The 18,636-nt window shown below is 38.7% G+C and overlaps 4 protein-coding genes across 4 annotated transcripts; all 4 read right to left on the reverse strand.

Moving 5' to 3' along the window:
- Positions 1-3,108: 3,108 nt before the first annotated feature.
- Positions 3,109-4,403, reverse strand: LOC140319961 (trace amine-associated receptor 13c-like). Its single transcript, XM_072397727.1, has 2 exons — positions 4,231-4,403; positions 3,109-3,919 (listed from the first exon to the last, which is right to left on the reverse strand). Exons 1-2 carry the CDS (start codon positions 4,401-4,403, stop codon positions 3,109-3,111), a joined length of 984 nt encoding a protein of 327 aa, XP_072253828.1.
- Positions 4,404-5,912: 1,509 nt separating this feature from the next.
- LOC140319963 (trace amine-associated receptor 13c-like) lies at positions 5,913-7,146 on the reverse strand. Its single transcript, XM_072397728.1, has 2 exons — positions 6,974-7,146; positions 5,913-6,705 (listed from the first exon to the last, which is right to left on the reverse strand). Exons 1-2 carry the CDS (start codon positions 7,144-7,146, stop codon positions 5,913-5,915), a joined length of 966 nt encoding a protein of 321 aa, XP_072253829.1.
- Positions 7,147-10,055: 2,909 nt separating this feature from the next.
- On the reverse strand, positions 10,056-11,340 carry LOC140319232 (trace amine-associated receptor 13c-like). The gene is made up of 2 exons (XM_072396827.1): positions 11,168-11,340; positions 10,056-10,881 (listed from the first exon to the last, which is right to left on the reverse strand). The coding sequence occupies exons 1-2, from the start codon at positions 11,338-11,340 to the stop codon at positions 10,056-10,058; spliced, it is 999 nt and encodes a 332-aa protein (XP_072252928.1).
- A 2,464-nt stretch (positions 11,341-13,804) lies between these two features.
- On the reverse strand, positions 13,805-15,105 carry LOC140319964 (trace amine-associated receptor 13c-like). The gene is made up of 2 exons (XM_072397729.1): positions 14,933-15,105; positions 13,805-14,621 (listed from the first exon to the last, which is right to left on the reverse strand). Exons 1-2 carry the CDS (start codon positions 15,103-15,105, stop codon positions 13,805-13,807), a joined length of 990 nt encoding a protein of 329 aa, XP_072253830.1.
- Between the last annotated feature and the right edge of the window lie 3,531 nt (positions 15,106-18,636).

Raw genomic sequence — 18,636 nt, forward strand, 5'->3', positions numbered from 1 at the left:
CTGACTGTCTCTGTGTGCAAATGTTAATAACCCCCGGTGTAATATGTGAAATGTCTTGATCAGCCTCACGTTTTCCCCGGCGCACTTCTACACTAGGTTACTGTTACACTTGTTTACACAAAAATATTGGTATTTACCTTGGGGGTAGTCAGAGTCACCCATATGTGTTCCAACCACGTCTGTGAGAGCAGTGTCACCCATAATTGCGCCAACTCTCTGTTCAAACAGGGTGGGCCCCTCTTCTCCTGTCTCCCCACCTGTTTTGGCCACACTTTGGCAGTGGGCAGCCATTCTCATTCACCTTAAAATTGGACCACTTCTTCTTCACCTCTGTTTGTGTGCGCTTCTCAGACTCCACAGCATTGACAGCCTCGCACACGCTCTCCCACCCACTGCTCTTACGTTTGCTGCTTATGCCGGAGGACAACATGCCAAAGAGCACAATTTTGCGTGCCTCCACTTCAGAAAGTAGCACCTCCATCTCGCTTTCCGTGAAGTTCTTCTTTTTTGCACTCAGTTTCACATTGATTGGGATGTACAAAGGAAATGTGCTTGGATTCATGCATACGCACAGATTTATACATCTTTACATATTTTTGTGCGCAGGAGGGCATTTGGGTTTCAGCGTACGCCATGTTTCAGTAGGAAATCAATGCAAGTCTTTGCACATGAGGCCCTGGATGATTTTCTTTTTAAAATTATATCCTCATATAGGAAATCTTTGAATTGAAAGAGGGTGTATTTTTTCATATGACTCCATGAAACTGTGGCTTACAGCAACCAAATAGCAAATATTTAGCAACCAAAAAAGGTTCAAGCATTTATCAGCAGAGGGGGAGATATTTCACCTTTACTTAGAACTGTGGCGGCTGCCTGCCTACCTGTTGACAGGTCCAACTTATTTGCTAAAGGCCTGCCCCCTTCTGTGGTGGCAACAATTCAGAGTTCTAGAGCATTTTCCATTAGAGGTATATATGACTATAAATGGAGGGCCTACTCTAGTGTTGATAATGCAAATAAGCTAGAATATTTTCTGGACTGGATAGTGTAGTGGTATGATTACCGCCTTCCATGAGGGAGACCTGGGTTCAAATCCCCTGCATGAAAGGTATTAGTTCCAGTAGGGGTCCTTAGGCAAGACCCCCTTACCCTACATGCCTACCTGTAAGTCGCTTTGGATAAAAGCATCTGCTAAATGCACAAACATAACATTTAATTTTCATGTCACACAGACTGAGGAGGCTCAGGGTTATAGCAGATCATGAGGTGTGGTATAGTTCTGGAAAGCTCGAGTTTACTCCATCTATAATTTCCATTGTTAATTTGCAGAGAGCTGCAACTCTGGCTGCTTTCTGAACATTTAATCTTATAGCTGAAACTTATTGTCTCATAACTCCTCCACTCCTCTTTATTCTGGAAACTAACGTCCACTCTCCTTTACCCTGCGCATTAGACCACGATTTTCATTAGCATAACTCTGCTTTTCCCTGTCGCTATCAAGACCATCAAGACCTTTCTCCAAATAAGACATTGTCACATAAACAGCATTTTCTGTTTATTTCAAAGTTCTTATGAAAGTATGCAATAATCAAATGAAGCTGTATGGTGTATGCAAATCTTACTTTTTAACAGCAATAAAACATCCAACCAGACTTTTGTTGGGGAAATGGGAACACATAGTGCTGCTTTATAACATATGCCCATGATGACCAACTTTGGGTTCTTTTTCCAAAACCAAATTGCTTTTTCAGATTTATTTTCTCAAATTTCTTAGACTGTTACATGGTCAAAACTGACTCCAGCACATATTAAGATGCTGGATGCTGTTAAAAAGAGCACTGTTTTGGAGTGAGGAAGAAACCAGACTATTAATTTGTGTTTGGTAATCATTTGGATCTAATAAAGATTTTTGATGGGCTAAAATAATGCAAGAGCACGGGGGGACATACATGAGCACAACTCAATAATAAGACTGTGCTCCCTATCACATAAGCAGGAATATTCATCGGATATGTGACTCGTGCAAACATTTTAATCCTGATGTGGTTTTATTTTGAATAAACTGAAGAAAAATGTTGTGCATGTACATATAGCCACGGTTTTTTCTCTCCTATACCTCCATGTTACATTTCCTATTTGAAAATTTGAAAATGTTTCTGGTGACAACAACATATTGTCCTTGAGGCCACATGAGTTTCCTCTGGGTATTCTGGCCTCCTATCACAGTCCATATTAGGTTGATTTATGCTTCTAAAGTGACTATAGGTGTGTATGTGAGTGTACATGATTTATCATTCATTCATTTATCTTTTGATTCATCCAATTCAGGAATGCATTAGCCCTGTGATGGATTCACCCTGCCCTTTGTTAGATGACAATTGGGACAGGCTCCAGCTCTCCTGGAAGCCTGAACAAAATAACGAAAATACCCAAAGTTGGTGAATACTTCAGTCGTTACAATGCCACCTGAGTAATGTATGCTATACATTACATTTTTATTATATAATTTCAATAAAGTATTTTATAAAATTATTAATAAAAAAATCAGAATAAGGATGACAATTAGCAGAATAAAATGAAATGAAAAAAAGATAAATGCAGATGTAATCTCAAGAAATTGCAGTATTAAAATCTCATATGTCAGATTACAAATCTAAAGACTCCTTCAAGCAACAGAGACTCATTCCACTGGCTTTCTTTTTACCTTGACAATCAACAATTTCTGGCAGTTATACTGATGTTAAGGATAACAATTTGCTGGAAGGCAATACCAATTATTTTTGTACTTTATTTTCCCTTCTATGCCAGGGAAATAATGGAAAATTAATAACATATTTGAATAAGAACAAATACTTTTATAAAAACTTATATAAAAACATTTAGTATTACCATTTCACTTAAAACTCTTTGTCATAATAATAGTAATAATGATAGTGATGACAATAATAATAACTGTTTCAAGGCTTTTTAAACTTTTAGTCAATGCAATTTCAATGATTTTTCAATAATTACATGACACCACAAATCGGCCATGCACAGATATTTCAAGCAGTCCTACCTCTCTGATTTTTGATTTTTTGAAAACTTTTGAAAAGCAAATTTATTTTTCTACAATATGTTGGCCTCACAGGAACCAGGCTGTAATATCTGAAGTGTGACAACAAGCTCTACTGCTTTTCTAAACCAGGGGTAGAAAAGTGCGTAAATCACTGGGTTTAGAGTGGAGTTAAAATAGAACAGGAAAATAAAATAGTATACATACGAGCCACTGAGAAAATCCTCCCCTGCAAGAGAGACACAGTAATATGGGATGAAACATATCAGAAACACAACTACAAGAACACCAAGAGTCCTGGCTGCTTTCAACTCAGATTTCCTTGTTGTTTGACTCACTGAAACCTGCAGTGTGACAGCTGTAACGTGAGAGCGCATGGCCCGAGCCTGAGACACAGCCACCACAAATACTCTCAAATAAAGAACTACAATGACAATAACTGGAACAATAAAACTTACAACAAGGTCAATAGTTCCTGCGATGTAGTCAACGTTAATTTCTCCACAGCAGGAATTATGTCTGCCTGGTGTTATAAATACATCTATTACAATAAGACTGCCATAGAAAACAGAACAGAGCCAACACAGACACACACAGAGTTTAACTCTGTTCTCTGTCACTCTGGTTGGGTAATGCAGAGGGTCACAAATTGCCACATAGCGGTCAACTGATATGAGCACCATGTCTCCTACAGAGGCAGAGGTGATGATGAAGGACAAGGAATTGTACAAAGAACACACAAGGTCACCAAGAAACCAGCAGGCTGTGTTTCGAAGTATTTCCACAGGCATCAGCAGGAGACCCATGAGAAAGTCTGAGACTGCCAGAGAGAGGAGGATGATGTTTGTGGGTGTGTGAAGCTGCCTGGAAAGAGACAGAAAGGCATCATCAAACCAACAAACCTTCCCTTTGGAAAGGCAAAATAAAGAAAATTATTTAGAATCATTTGTGATCTGCCACATGTGCAGGTATCACTTTGTCAAGTACAGAATAATAATCTGTTCATAACACATCCTCTTATGTTTCTCATGTTGGGATTAAAATTAAAGTCTGGTGTTCACATTAAACAGTGCAACAGTTCATTAATTTTAAACTCATTTATAGTTCATGCTTGACTCTACAGTGGCTGTGAAATCATTAGATTGCATAGAATAATAAAATAAGTCAATATCTGCCTGAAGTGGGAGACTGAAATGATAACAAGAAGGTTGAGAGTCACAGTGAGAACAGAGATGAAGGATGGCAGAATGTGAAGCAGGATAACTTCTGTCCAAGGAGGTGCAGGCTTCTTGCAGGAGGTGTTGAAGAGCTGAGGAAAGCAGAGTTCTGCTCCATCCTGGCTCTCCATCTTCAGAGAATAAAGAAAGCTGCAGCTGTGGCTGCTGTTTGACCAAATTTCAGTCATATAACTGCTACTTGTCATCTTCTAACTCCTCCCCTCCTCTCATTGTCTCCGACAGACTGATGTTTCATCTCGCATTATCAAGTGGCTGATGCCATTGGTCATAACAAACAACAAAGATGTTTTTGGGGGATCGGGAGGTAGGATTCTGAACCTTCAGGATTTGGATGGGTTTTGACAAGAAGCTATTGCACAACCTTTTGGTTCTGGTTCTGATCCCATGCAGCCAAGTCCCAGATTTCAGGAGTGCAAAGACATTATTGGACAGGTCAAAAAGATCAAATTGTATACTCTTGGACTTTTGGACAAATGGGATATTGTAGATTAGAGCTATGACACAGAGAGAGACACTGATCATAGCTTTTACAATCTACTGTTTATGAAGTTGACATTGTGCAGTTTTTAAACCAGGCTGTGTATGTGTTGGGGGCCTTAGGACCTTCACTTTCCTAAGGCCTGTTGGTAAGAGCTGTGGTGTAGCTGAACTATGATGAAGAGGTGTGGGCTGTGCACACTTAGATACAGAGAAGCATTACTCACTGTCACGGTTGTTGTAATAGTTGCCTTTTCTTCCTGGTTGTAGTTCAAACCGCCCAAACAGTTTTTTTTCCTGGCTTTCACTTCTGTCATCAAGACTTTGATTTTATACTCTGAGAAGTCCCTCTTCATTGCGGCAGGATTTGCCATTGTTAACTGGACCATAAGTGACACGAGGGCTGTATTATATGCATTTGCATAGTCATGTGTTGGAGGAACCGATGTTGGGTTACTGACTCAGTAACACGTGAGATTTGTAAAGGAAAGGTCTTCAGAATCAGACGTGCACAGTTTTATACATCTAGCTAATTCTTGGCAAATGTACTAAGATTTCATAACTACAACCTCATTATGAGGTTTGAAGTGAGTATGAAAGCTGAAAAATCTTATGCTTGTAAAATAGACGGAGACATGAGAAAGACAATTATAAGAACACCAACAGTTTTCAGTTTAGAGTTCCGTCTTTAATTGTCTGGAAGCTGGAATGTATCCTTTCCTGCATACAGATAAAGCGTTAAAGAATTGAGACCTGCAGACCTCAAAGAGAACTGCAGACCATGTCCATATCAAACATAAAAAAATAGTAGGAATGCAGGGTTTCATTCACTTTTAAATGTTATTTATTTGGAAAGAGCATTAGCCATAAATGCTATATGGTGTAACTTATTTGTCAATGATAACCACCTGTCGTCATATAAATAAACTATGAATAACAACAAGAGCACATAGAATGCATATTAGCCACTAAGAAAATCAACCACTGCAAGGAAGACACAGTAAGATAGACCGAGACAAATGAGTTCCTTATTTAATTGTCTGAAAGCTGGAGTGTATCCTATCCTGCATACAGCCGAAGGAAATAAAGTTATCTTTGATCAATAAGTTTCTGAAAACTTTTCAGAGATTAGATTTATTTTTCTACATTATGCTGGTCTCACAGGAGCCAGGCTGCAATATCTGAAGAGCGATGATGAGTTTAACCACTTTTCTAAACCAGGGGTAAAACAGTGCATATATCAGAGGGTTTAGACATGAGTTTAGATAGAACAGATAGAACACAACAGATACATCCCCTACAAGAGAGACACAGTAATATGGACAGAAACATATTAGAAACACAACTACAAGAACACCAAGAGTCCTGGCTGCTTTCAGCTCAGATTTTCTTGTTTGACTCACTGAAAGTTGCAGGGTGACAGCTGTAATGTGAGAGCGCATGGTCCGAGCCTGAGACACAGCCACCACGAATACTCTCATATACAGAACTATGATGACAGTAATTGGAACAATAAATGTTATGACAATGTCAATAGTTCCAGTTATGTGGGCGATAAAATATATACATTCACCATAACAGTAACTGAGCTTACCTCGTTCATTCAGGTCATCCTTTAAGAACAAAGTGTTGTAGAGAACAGAGCAGAGCCAAGACAGACAGACAACACTTTTAACTCTTCTCTCAGTCACTCTGGTTGGGTAATGCAGAGGGTCACAAATTGCCACATAACGATCAATTGATATTAGCACCATGTCTCCTATAGAGGCAGAGGTGATGATGTAGGACAAATAGTTATATAGAGAACACATGAGGTTACCAAGAAACCAGCAGGTTGTGTTTCGGACAATTTCTAAAGGCATCAACAGAAGACCAACAAGAAAGTCTGAGATAGCCAGGGAGAGGAGGAGGATGTTAGTGGGTGTATGGAGCTGCCTGGGAGGAGACAGAAAAGAATTATCAAAACATGCCTTTATATCTCAATGACAAAAAATTCCAAACTGATCTGCCACATCAACATATAGGTCTACATATCTACGTACAGATGAAAGTACATTTAACCCTTTGCTTTGCACAAAAAATCAGAAAACCTATTTTGAACAGGTGCATCATCATTGATCTCTGTCTTCAATATGATTTACTTGTACATCTACACTGGAAGAAAAAGAAAAAAAGTAGATTCTGCTGAGAAGTCTATCTGTGCCTGTAATGGGAGACTGAGATGATGATGAGCAGGTTGAGAGTCACGGTGACCACAGACAAAGAGGACATCATGATCTGAAGGAGCACAAGGTCAGATGGTGAAGATGCAGGCTTCTTGCAGGAGCTGTTTGAAAGATGTGGAAAGCAGAGCTCTGCTCCGTCCTGGATCTCCATCTTCAGACCTGCAGAGAGCTGCAGCTCTGACTGCTGTCTGGAACAAACTTGATTATATAGCTGTTACTTTTCTGTTCTTCTCTACCTCTAACACCTCCCCTCTTGTTTTTCAATTGGATACTGATTTCCGTTCTTCCTCCCTCTTCACAACAAATAAATATAATACCAAATTAAATGCCCTAACTCAATAGCTGCCATTCTCTGTTTTGTTTCTTTTGCTGTTTTTTTCTGCCTTGCTGCCCTTTTTAAAGTAAATGCAGTATTATTTATATAGACTGCATAAAAAAAGGAAAAGTATTGCTCACAATGACATCTCTGCACATAAGTGGGATAGTATTGTATCTATCGGAAACGTGGGACTGACACCCAGCAGACCCTGTTCTTGATTTTCCCTGAACTGTACTGCATCAACTGTCTTTATGGACTGAGGAAAAATGGAAAATAAAGTCATTAACTGTACATGTAAGCTCCCCTTTTGACAGTTTAATGTATTAACTATTTGAGAGAGAACATGCTTACATTCCTAATAGATGAAGCTTTTCAGTGGGTTACGAACCTCTGCCTCATCAGCTTTGGTTTGCCAATGCCCATCCATCTGGTTGATTACCAGCATGAGCTTATCACGAGCCTCCCCCTCTGAATGTTTATACTCCAATATACGAGTCAGAGGGGCTGCTCCTCCTGACTAAGCTCCTTCAAGCAACACTAGATTAGTTTTGAACCTTACACTTATGTGATTCTGATTAATTTTGAAGAATGCCAACCTTGTTATGCTCATTCCTACATGGCTACTTTCACCCTGCAGGCAAAATAGCCCAAATCCAACTTTTTTGGGCCCATTTGTGACCCAAATCTGATTTTATTTTGACAGTCTGAACAGCACAAATATGTTTTTTTTTTTTTTAAATCAGACCCATGCCACCCTCATATGTGGTCTTAAATTAGATACATATCTGATGTTTTTCAAAGCGACCTCAGTCAAAAAGGTCATGTCGCATTTTATCTTACTGTTAACATCATTTGAAGTGAGACGGGCGTCACAATTCTGTGCCGGAGGAGGTGGGACGCGGCAAGATCAAATGTAAATAATGGACGAAACAAGCATGGCAGACACCCTTGATGGAGCTAGTGAGTGGAGAGAAAGTGAAGTTTTGGATTGAATTAAAGTCCTCACAATCTTGTTGGATCCGATTGTACAACATCTTCAGAAATAATACACACACACTGACATGTGTAGCATCCATATTTACTTCTGTAAATGTGCAGCATGTGACATCATGTCTTCTTCTGAGCACGTGGGTCACTTTGGGGCCAAAGACTGTTCACACTGAAGTCTGATGGCGGTCACATTTAAATTATAATGTGAACAACCACGCAAAATAATCATATCTCAGCAAAATAGCAGAATTGAGCATTAAGACCTGTAGTGTGAATGTAGCCTATGAGTGTGTTTGTTGATCACAAATATCATAGAATATAAAAACATGCACTTTAATTCTTGTTAAGTTCTGTAACATGACCTAACTTTGTCTTTTGAAATGTTTGGTGGCTTCTGAAGGGGTCTTTCTCTCAGCTTTAAAGCACGACGACATGCTTAGCTGTTCATGTGCAGGGCTCAGGTGAAGTTTGTTTTTATGACAGCGGCACCATATCTCCCAACTGTAGGGGGAGCCAAAGCTGACATTGTTCTTTTAAGAAGTTACTTTGCTTTCCAGTTTAGTACATGAGACAAAAACACCAGCTCCAAGCAACATTTTTTGCCTGTGCATTCTGCATGATTTCCAACAGCGTGATGTCATAGATTCTGAGTATGTGTGCTCGACTGGCCGTTCCTGCAGTTCATATTTGTCTCCTATTGAAAATGTAAACAGCATCATTTTAAGGACAATCAACAACTACGGACTATTAAGCAGCTGAAAATCTTGTATTGCTTATCTAACATTTACGGGGACAGACACTTTACATATAACGCGCTGGTCAGTTTAATACATTTCATAAGGGTTTTTGTCAGATACAATCACTCAAAAAGGAATTTAGACTATAGCTTAAAGAGAGTTTTTTAGACTGTCTTCATAAAACAGTTTATTGACATATTATTTGTTACTCTTTAAAACGCTTTTGGAAAATTCAATGAAGTTTTATGCAACATGTGGTGTAATTTTCCTTTAATGGCCTGTAAAGATGGCTCTATTCTGAATTTGTTACTTCTGGCTTTTTTTGTTGTTGTTTTTTCCATAAAAACTCACATGTGGCTTGAAAGAAAAAATTCAAATAAATGCCTTTGTGAAGAAGTCCTCTCGATGAAATTCAAATAAAATGTTTCAAACTTACAATAGTTTCAAACTTAATAGAGGAAATTCAATATTTTCATGTCACTTTTTAAAATAAAAAGTTTCATTTGATTTGATCTTTTAACATTGGTACTTTTTCACCAGGAATGGATATTCTGAATTAGCTTGTCCATAACTACTATGGTGGGCCTTATCCATTTTCTAAACACTTGTGCTTATACAAACAAAGATTAAATAAGATCAATAAACGATCTTGTAGACTATGTTTCGATAGAAATACTAAATCTGAGTTTCCCTCTGAGTAGTGAGTAAAGTGGCTGTAATTCAAGGAATAACCAACAATGACTTCAGGATTTGGGATTTTCTCTAAAAAAGATTAAGATATAGCCACAGCCTTTAAGAAGGGAAATCTCATACTATTCTTCATGTCAAACGAATAAATATACAACAAAGAAGTCATGGGACACTGAAGAGAATAGAAGAATTCATGTGATGATGTTCCATAGTTTCTTTTGGTCTGAATTTGCAATAAGTCATAATGGTTGTCTTAATCTCACAACAGACAAAATGGAGACAGAAAGGATTGAGCATTATTGAGAACCTCTTTTAGGGTGATTTTCATTTTTTCTGCTGTATGTTGGTCTCACAGGACCCAGGCTGCAATATCTGAAGAGTGATAATGAGTCTGATAGCTTTTCTAAACCAGGGATAAAACAATGCATAGATCACAGGGTTTATAGATGAGTTTAGATAGAACAGAAAGAGCACAAAGAATGTATATGAGCCACTAAGCAAATCATCCCCTGCAAGAGAGACACAGTAATATGGGCAGAAACATATTAGAAACACAATTATTAGCACACCAAGAGTTCTGGCTGCTTTTAGCTCAGATTTCCTTGATGTTTGACCCACTGAAGGCTGCAGGGTGACATCTGTAACATGAGAGCGCATGGCTCGAGCCTGAGACACAGCCACCACAAATACTCTCATATACAGAAATATGATGACTGTGACTGGAGCAAAAAATGTTGTAACCATGTCAACTGTTCCTGCAATGTAATCAACAACAATCACACATTCTCCATAACAAGAATTATGTCTTCCAGGTTGAGTCAGGTCACCTTTTACAAATAAAAGGTTGTACAGAACAGAGCAGAGCCAACACAGACACACACAGAGTTTAACTCTTCTCTCAGTCACTCTGGTTGGGTAATGCAGAGGGTCACAAATTGCCACATAGCGGTCAACTGATATGAGCACCATGTCTCCTATAGAGGCAGAGGTGATGATGTAGGACAAATAGTTATATAGAGAACACATGAGATCACCAAGAAACCAGCAGGCTGTGTTTCGGATGATTTCTCCTGGCATCAACAGGGAACCAACAACAAAGTCTGAGACAGCCAGAGAGAGGAGGAGGATGTTAGTGGGTGTGTGGAGCTGCCTGGAAGGAGATAAAAAAAAGCACCAGTAAACATAAAAGCCATTATATTCCAATGTCAAGACAATGAAAATCAGCTTGAATGATATCTGATCTGAGTGCTAAACTGCTGCGATGACATATAATCCTCTGTTTCCTACGTTAAGTTAAAACCAAAGTGTCCACAGGTGCAACAGTTGACTCAGTGCCAACTAAGATACAGCCAGTGTTTATATTTAAAGCTGCTCGAAAATAAATGACTAAATTCATTCATTTTGATATACAAGAATTAAAAAAGGATTATCTCTGCCTGAAGTGGGAGATTGAAATGATGACGAGCAGGTTGAGAACCACAGTGATCAGAGAAATGGAGGACAATATGATGTGAAGGAGCACATCTATGGTCCAAGCAGATGCAGGCTTCTTGCAGGAGGTGTTGTAGAGTTGTGGAAAGCAGAGGTCTGCTTCCATCTGACTCTCCATCTGAAGAGAGCTGCAGCTCTGGCTGCTTTCTAAGCAAACTCTAGTTATATGACAGGTATGTCTCACCTTCTATTGCCTTCCCTTCTCTATCTCGCAGCCTCAATTGGACACTGACTCCTCCCCACCCTCATTGTCTACGTCACACAAGTATCTATAGTTGCTACACTAACCTTGCAGTGTCTTGGTGTCGGTCATGATTTCATTGTCACTTGTTAAATTTGTGTTTATTGACAGAAAGATTTTACAAAAATGATCCAGATGCTTTTCATGAAACTTGACTGTGATGGAGAAAAGTCAGTGTTCTAGTTGTTTTGCCAAAATAGCCAGATGTTGATGTGGGCAATCCACATTGGTAAGAAGACATTTTGTTTTAGGGCAAAAGGCAGGGAACACCCTGGAAAAGCTGCGAGGTCATCATGGGGCCAACATAAACAACCATGCACACTCACCCTCATTCCAACAATCAATTCTGACTAACATGCAGTTTTTCACCTTCAAGTGTGCACATAAACTTTCAAGTTTTGGCAAACAGGTGACCTGAGGCTGCTATCTCACTGGTTCTGTCTTCCAATCAGTATTGTTTTAAGTTCTTTATTTATCAAATGAGATTGATTCCTGACATCTGTCATTCAAAATCACAGCCCTGGTGTCTAAATACTCAAAGGCTAATGTTAGTGATATATGATGCGACTGACTTAATTCTAATCCAATACCAAGAAAAACGAAAGGTGATTTTACCGATATCGATACTATCAAAGCTTAATGTGTTTGCAGAAGGGAATTTGAAAAATGGTGTGTTCCAAAATCTAGCAACCAGTGACACCAAAACTTAGATGATCTTTCTTATTCTTTAATTATAGAGCATTTCCAGTTGTAATAAAGATAAGAAGAGATTATAGGAGAAATTAAAACAAAATTATCTGCTGAGAATAATAATTTTGAATTATGACAACTGAGCTGTAGAGCAGGCAAGTGAAGATGCACCATAACCCTACGTTGCATGTAGCGTCATTTTTATTTTTGAATGTAAAAGGCTCCACACATGACTACGCTTTTGCTTAGCCGTTCACATCCCATTAAACTAGCCACGGTGTGTCTGAGTGTCTGCAGAAGGAGAGCATTCATACAGCCGTAGTTCCCCTCACATTGATACTTAAGTATAAATCCGCACAACACCAGCTAACTAGCTCATAAATGAGACTCTCTCTTATCAGCAGGAATATAAATCTAATCGGATATGTGATTCGTGCAAACACTTTAATCCTGTTATGGTTTTATTTTGAATAAACTGAAGAATATTGTTGTGCATGTACATATAGCCACGTTTTTTTCTCTCCTATACCCCAAAGTTAAATTTCCTCTTTGAAAATGTTTCTGGTGACAACAACATGTTGTCCTTGAGGCCACATGAGTTTCCTCTGTGTATTCTGGTTTCCCACCACAGTCCATATTAGGTTAATTCATGCTTCTAAAGTGACTATAGGTGTGTATGTGAGTGTACATGAATGAATGATTTAACATTCATTCATTTATCTTTTGTTTCATCCCATTCAGGAATGCATTAGCCCTGTGATGGATTCACCCTGCCCTTTGTTAGATGACAACTGGGACAGGCTCCAGCTCTCCTGGAAGCCTCAACAAAATAACGAAAATACCCAAAGTTGGTGAATACTTCAGTCGTTACAATGCCACCTGAGATGTGATACTTTATGCTATACATTACATTTTATTATATAATTTCAACAAAGTATTTAAAAAAATAATTAATACAAAAATAAATGAAAACCCATGAAGACAGCTAAAATGAAAATAAGGATGATAATCAGCAGAATAAAATGCAATGAAATTAAAGAGAAATGCAGATGTAATCTCAAGCAACTGCAGTATTAAAATCTCATATGTCAGATTACAAATCTCAAGACTACTTCGAGCAACACAGACTCATTCCACTGGCTTTCTTTTTACATTGATAATCAACAACTTCTGGCAGTTACCAACAGTACAATCATGCCCAAGCATAAATGTAGATGTTTTCATTTGTGGCACAGATGTACCGATTGTGAATTTCTAGGCCTATACTGATGTTAAGAATAACAATTTTCTGGAAGTATATAGGCAATACCAATTATTTTTGTACTTTATTTTCCCTTTTATGCCAGGGAAACAATTAAAAATTTATAATATATTTGCATAAGCACAAATATTTTTATATTGACTTATATAAAAACATTTAGTATTACTTTTCACCTAAAAGTTTTTGCCATAATAATAATAATAATAGTAATGTTAATTATAACTGTTTGAAGGCTTTTTAAACTTTTTAAAGGCTTTTTAAACAATGCAATCTCAATGATTTTTCAATAATTACATGACACCACAAATCGGCCATGCACAGATATTTCAAGCAGTCCTACCTCTCTGATTTTTGATTTTTTGAAAACTTTTGAAAAGCAGATTTATTTTCCTACAATATGTTTGCCTCACAGGAACCAGGCTGTAATATCTGAAGTGTGACAACAAGCTCTACTGCTTTTCTAAACCAGGGGTAGAAAAGTGCGTAAATCACTGGGTTTAGAGTGGAGTTAAAATAGAACAGGAAAAGAACATAGTATGCATATGAGCCACTGAGCAAATTGTCCCCTGCAAGAGAGACACAGTAATATGGGATGAAACATATCAGAAACACAACTACAAGAACACCAAGAGTCCTGGCTGCTTTCAACTCAGATTTCCTTGTTGTTTGACTCACTGAAACCTGCAGTGTGACAGCTGTAACGTGAGAGCGCATGGCCCGAGCCTGAGACACAGCCACCACAAATACTCTCAAATAAAGAACTACAATGACAATAACTGGAACAATAAAACTTACAACAAGGTCAATAGTTCCTGCGATGTAGCCAACGGTTATCAGACATTCTCCATAGCAGGAATTATGTCTGCCTGGTATTTTAAATTCATCTATTACAATAAGACTGCCATAGAAAACAGAACAGAGCCAACACAGACACACACAGAGTTTAACTCTGTTCTCTGTCACTCTGGTTGGGTAATGCAGAGGGTCACAAATTGCCACATAGCGGTCAACTGATATGAGCACCATGTCTCCTACAGAGGCAGAGGTGATGATGAAGGACAAGGAATTGTACAAAGAACACACAAGGTCACCAAGAAACCAGCAGGCTGTGTTTCGAAGTATTTCCACAGGCATCAGCAGGAGACCCATGAGAAAGTCTGAGACTGCCAGAGAGAGGAGGATGATGTTTGTGGGTGTGTGAAGCTGCCTGGAAAGAGACAGAAAGGCATCATCAAACCAACAAACCTTCCCTTTGGAAAGGCAAAATAAAGAAAATTATTTAGAATCATTTGTGATCTGCCACATGTGCAGGTATCACTTTGTCAAGTACAGAATAATAATCTGTTCATAACACATCCTCTTATGTTTCTCATGTTAGGATTAAAATTAAAGTCTGGTGTTCACATTAAACAGTGCAACAGTTCATTCATTTTAAACTCATTTATAGTTCATGCTTGACTCTACAGTGGCTGTGAAATCATTAGATTGCATAGAATAATGAAATAAGTCAATATCTGCCTGAAGTGGGAGACTGAAATGATAACAAGAAGGTTGAGAGTCACAGTGAGAACAGAGATGAAGGATGGCAGAATGTGAAGCAGGATAACTTCTGTCCAAGGAGGTGCAGGCTTCTTGCAGGAGGTGTTGAAGAGCTGAGGAAAGCAGAGTTCTGCTCCATCCTGGCTCTCCATCTTCAGAGAATAAAGAGAGCTGCAGCTGTGGCTGCTGTTTGACCAAATTTCAGTCATATAACTGCTACTTGTCATCTTCTAACTCCTCCCCTCCTCTCATTGTCTCCGACAGACTGATGTTTCATCTCGCATCATCAAGTGGCTGATGCCATTGGTCATAACAAACAACAAAGATGTTGTTGGGGGATCGGGAGGTAGGATTCTGAACCTTCAGGATTTGGATGGGTTTTGACAAGAAGCTATTGCACAACCTTTTGGTTCTGGTTCTGATCCCATGCAGCCAAGTCCCAGATTTCAGGAGTGTAAAGACATTATTGGACAGGTCAAAAAGATCAAATTGTATACTCTTGGACTTTTGGACAAATGGGATATTGTAGATTAGAGCTATGACACAGAGAGAGACACTGATCATAGCTTTTACAATCTACTGTTTATGAAGTTGACATAGTGCAGTTTTTAAACCAGGCTGTGTATGTGTTGGGGGCCTTAGGACGTTCACTTTCCTAAGGCCTGTTGGTAAGAGCTGTGGTGTAGCTGAACTATGATGAAGAGGTGTGGGCTGTGCACACTTAGATACAGAGAAGCATTATTCACTGTCACGGTTGTTGTAATAGTTGCCTTTTCTTCCTGGTTGTAGTTCAAACCGCCCAAACAGTTTTTTTTTACCTAACAAAACTAACAAACATGACAACAACTGTCATTCAAAATCACAGCCCTGGTGTCTAACCACTCACTCACTAATGTCAGTGATGTGCAATACCAGTAACTTTATTCCAATTCAATACCAAGTAAAACCAAAGGTGATTTTGTCAATACTGATATCAATATATTTTATAAAAGCTTTATGTGCTAAAAGAAGGGAATTTTCAAAATTGAGTGCTCCAAAGTCGAGCCACCCAGTGACAACAAAACTCAGATTATCTTTCTTATTCTTCAATTATAGAGCATTTCCAGTTATAATAAGTTATAATAAGAAAAGAAATGAAGATAGGTGAACTTAAAACAAAATTGTCTGCTCAGAATAATAATATTAATTATGACAACTGAGCTGTAGAGCAGGCAAGTGAAGATGCACCATAAACCTACGCCTCATGCAGCGTTGTTTTTATTTTTGAATGTAATAGGCTCCACACATGACTACGCTTTTGCTCAGCCGTTCTCATCCCATTAAACTAGCCACGGTGTGTCTGCAGAAGGAGTGCATTCATACAGCCGTAGTTCCCCTCACAGGCAGTAGAGGGCATTAGTTAGTCCCTGCCAAAAGGCGGGAAATGTACTTTGCTGAAAACGTAGCTGTTAACATGAAATTTGTGCAGATTTGTGAAAGTATCAATACTTCATTAGAAGTATCTTTTGAGATCGTAGATATCGATACTTAAATGTCAATATTCCGCACAACACTAGCTAATGTTACGGCACTAAGCAGATGATGAGCGACAAACTGATGTGAGCAGAGGAACCCGAGGAGAAAATAACAGCTTCAGAGAAAGTTGGGCAATTGTTTGACAAAAAATCTTTTCACAGCGTTCACTTGGGAATAAAAAAATGATAAAGGATCTGTTGAGGATTTAATATTGCTTTTTACTATACATATTTATGCATTGTGCTTATACACTTTCTTTTTTAAGGGGACGAGCATTGACTCCACGGTGTGAAGGTTTAAAACAGTAAAGAGACTGAGTTGAGTGTTGAGTAAAACACTATATTCTTATAGGGGGAGTCAAAACAGGTGGGATGAAGCCCATAGTGGAAATTTACCAGACAGAAGGAGAGAGGGAGGAGTTTTCCCACAGAGGGTGAAGACATCCGAATGGAGCAGAAATGGGGTACATGGCTGATATCAGACCAAGGACCAATCAGGGAAAGCCACGTCTAAACCACGGTTTCTCCCCAACTTTTGGACTAATAATATTTACATCATATTTGTATGGGAATATAAAAGACCTGCAGAGAGCTGCAGCTCAGACTGCTGTCTGGAATAAAATTGATTATATAGCTGTTACTTCTCTGTTCTTCTCTACCTCTAACACCTCCCCTCTTGTTTTTCAATTGGATACTGATTTCCGTTCTTCCTCCCTCTTCACAACAAATAAATATAATAACAAATTAAATGCCCTAACTCAATAGCTGCCATTCTCTGTTTTATTTCTTTTGCTGTTTTTTTTCTGCCTTGCTGCCCTTTTTAAAGTAAATGCATTATTATTTATATAGACTGCATAAAAAAAGGAAAAGTATTGCTCACAATGACATCTCTGCACATAAGTGGGATAGTATTGTATCTATCGGAAACGTGGTACTGACACCCAGCAGACCCTGTTCTTGATTTTCCCTGAACTGTACTGCATCATCTGTCTTTATGGACTGAGGAAAAATGGAAAATAAAGTCATTAACTGTACATGTAAGCTCCCCTTTTGACAGTTTAATGTATTAACTATTTGAGAGAGAACATGCTTACATTCCTAATAGATGAAGCTTTTCAGTGGGTTACGAACCTCTGCCTCATCAGCTTTGGTTTGCCAATGCCCATCCATCTGGTTGATTACCAGCATGAGCTTATCACGAGCCTCCCCCTCTGAATGTTGTTCTTTTTACTCCAATATACGAGTCAGAGGGGCTGCTCCTCCTGACTAAGCTCCTTCAAGCAACACTAGATAAGTTTTGAACCTTACACTTATGTGATTCTGATTAATTTTGAAGAATGCCAACCTTGTTATGCTCATTCCTACATGGCTAATTTCACCCTGCAGGCAAAATGGCCCAAATCCAACTTTTTTGGGCCCATTTGTGACCCAAATCTGATTTTGTTTTGACAGTTTGAACAGCACAAATATGTTTTTTTTTTCAAATCAGACCCAGGCCACCCTCATATGTGGTCTTAAATTAGATACATATCTGATGTTTTCAAAGCGGCCTCAGTCAAAAAGGTCATGTCGCATTTTATCTTACTGTTAACATCATTTGAAGTGAGACGGGCGTCACAATTCTGTGCCGGAGGAGGTGGGACACGGCAAGATCAAATGTAAATAATGGACGAAACAAGCATGGCAGACACCCTTGATGGAGCTAGTGAGTGGAGAGACAGTGAAGTTTTGGATTGAATTAAAGTCCTCACAATCTTGTTGGATCCGATTGTACAACATCTTCAGAAGTAATACACACACACTGACATGTGTAGCGTCCATATTTACTTCTGTAAATGTGCAGCATGTGACATCACGTCTTCTTCTGAGCATGTGGGTCACTTTGGGGCCAAAGACTGTTCACACTGAAGTCTGATGGCGGTCACATTTAAATTATAATGTGAACAACCACGCAAAATAATCATATCTCAGCAAAATAGCAGAATTGAGCATTAAGACCTGTAGTGTGAATGTAGCCTATGAGTGTGTTTGTTGATCACAAATATCATAGAATATAAAAACATGCACTTTAATTCTTGTTAAGTTCTGTAACATGACCTAACTTTGTCTTTTGAAATGTTTGGTGGCTTCTGAAGGGGTCTTTCTCTCAGCTTTAAAGCACGACGACAT

The sequence above is a fragment of the Leuresthes tenuis genome, unplaced genomic scaffold, assembly GCF_036924035.1.
Source record: "Leuresthes tenuis unplaced genomic scaffold, fLeuTen1.0.hap1 SCAF_12, whole genome shotgun sequence".
NCBI lineage: Eukaryota > Metazoa > Chordata > Actinopteri > Atheriniformes > Atherinopsidae > Leuresthes > Leuresthes tenuis.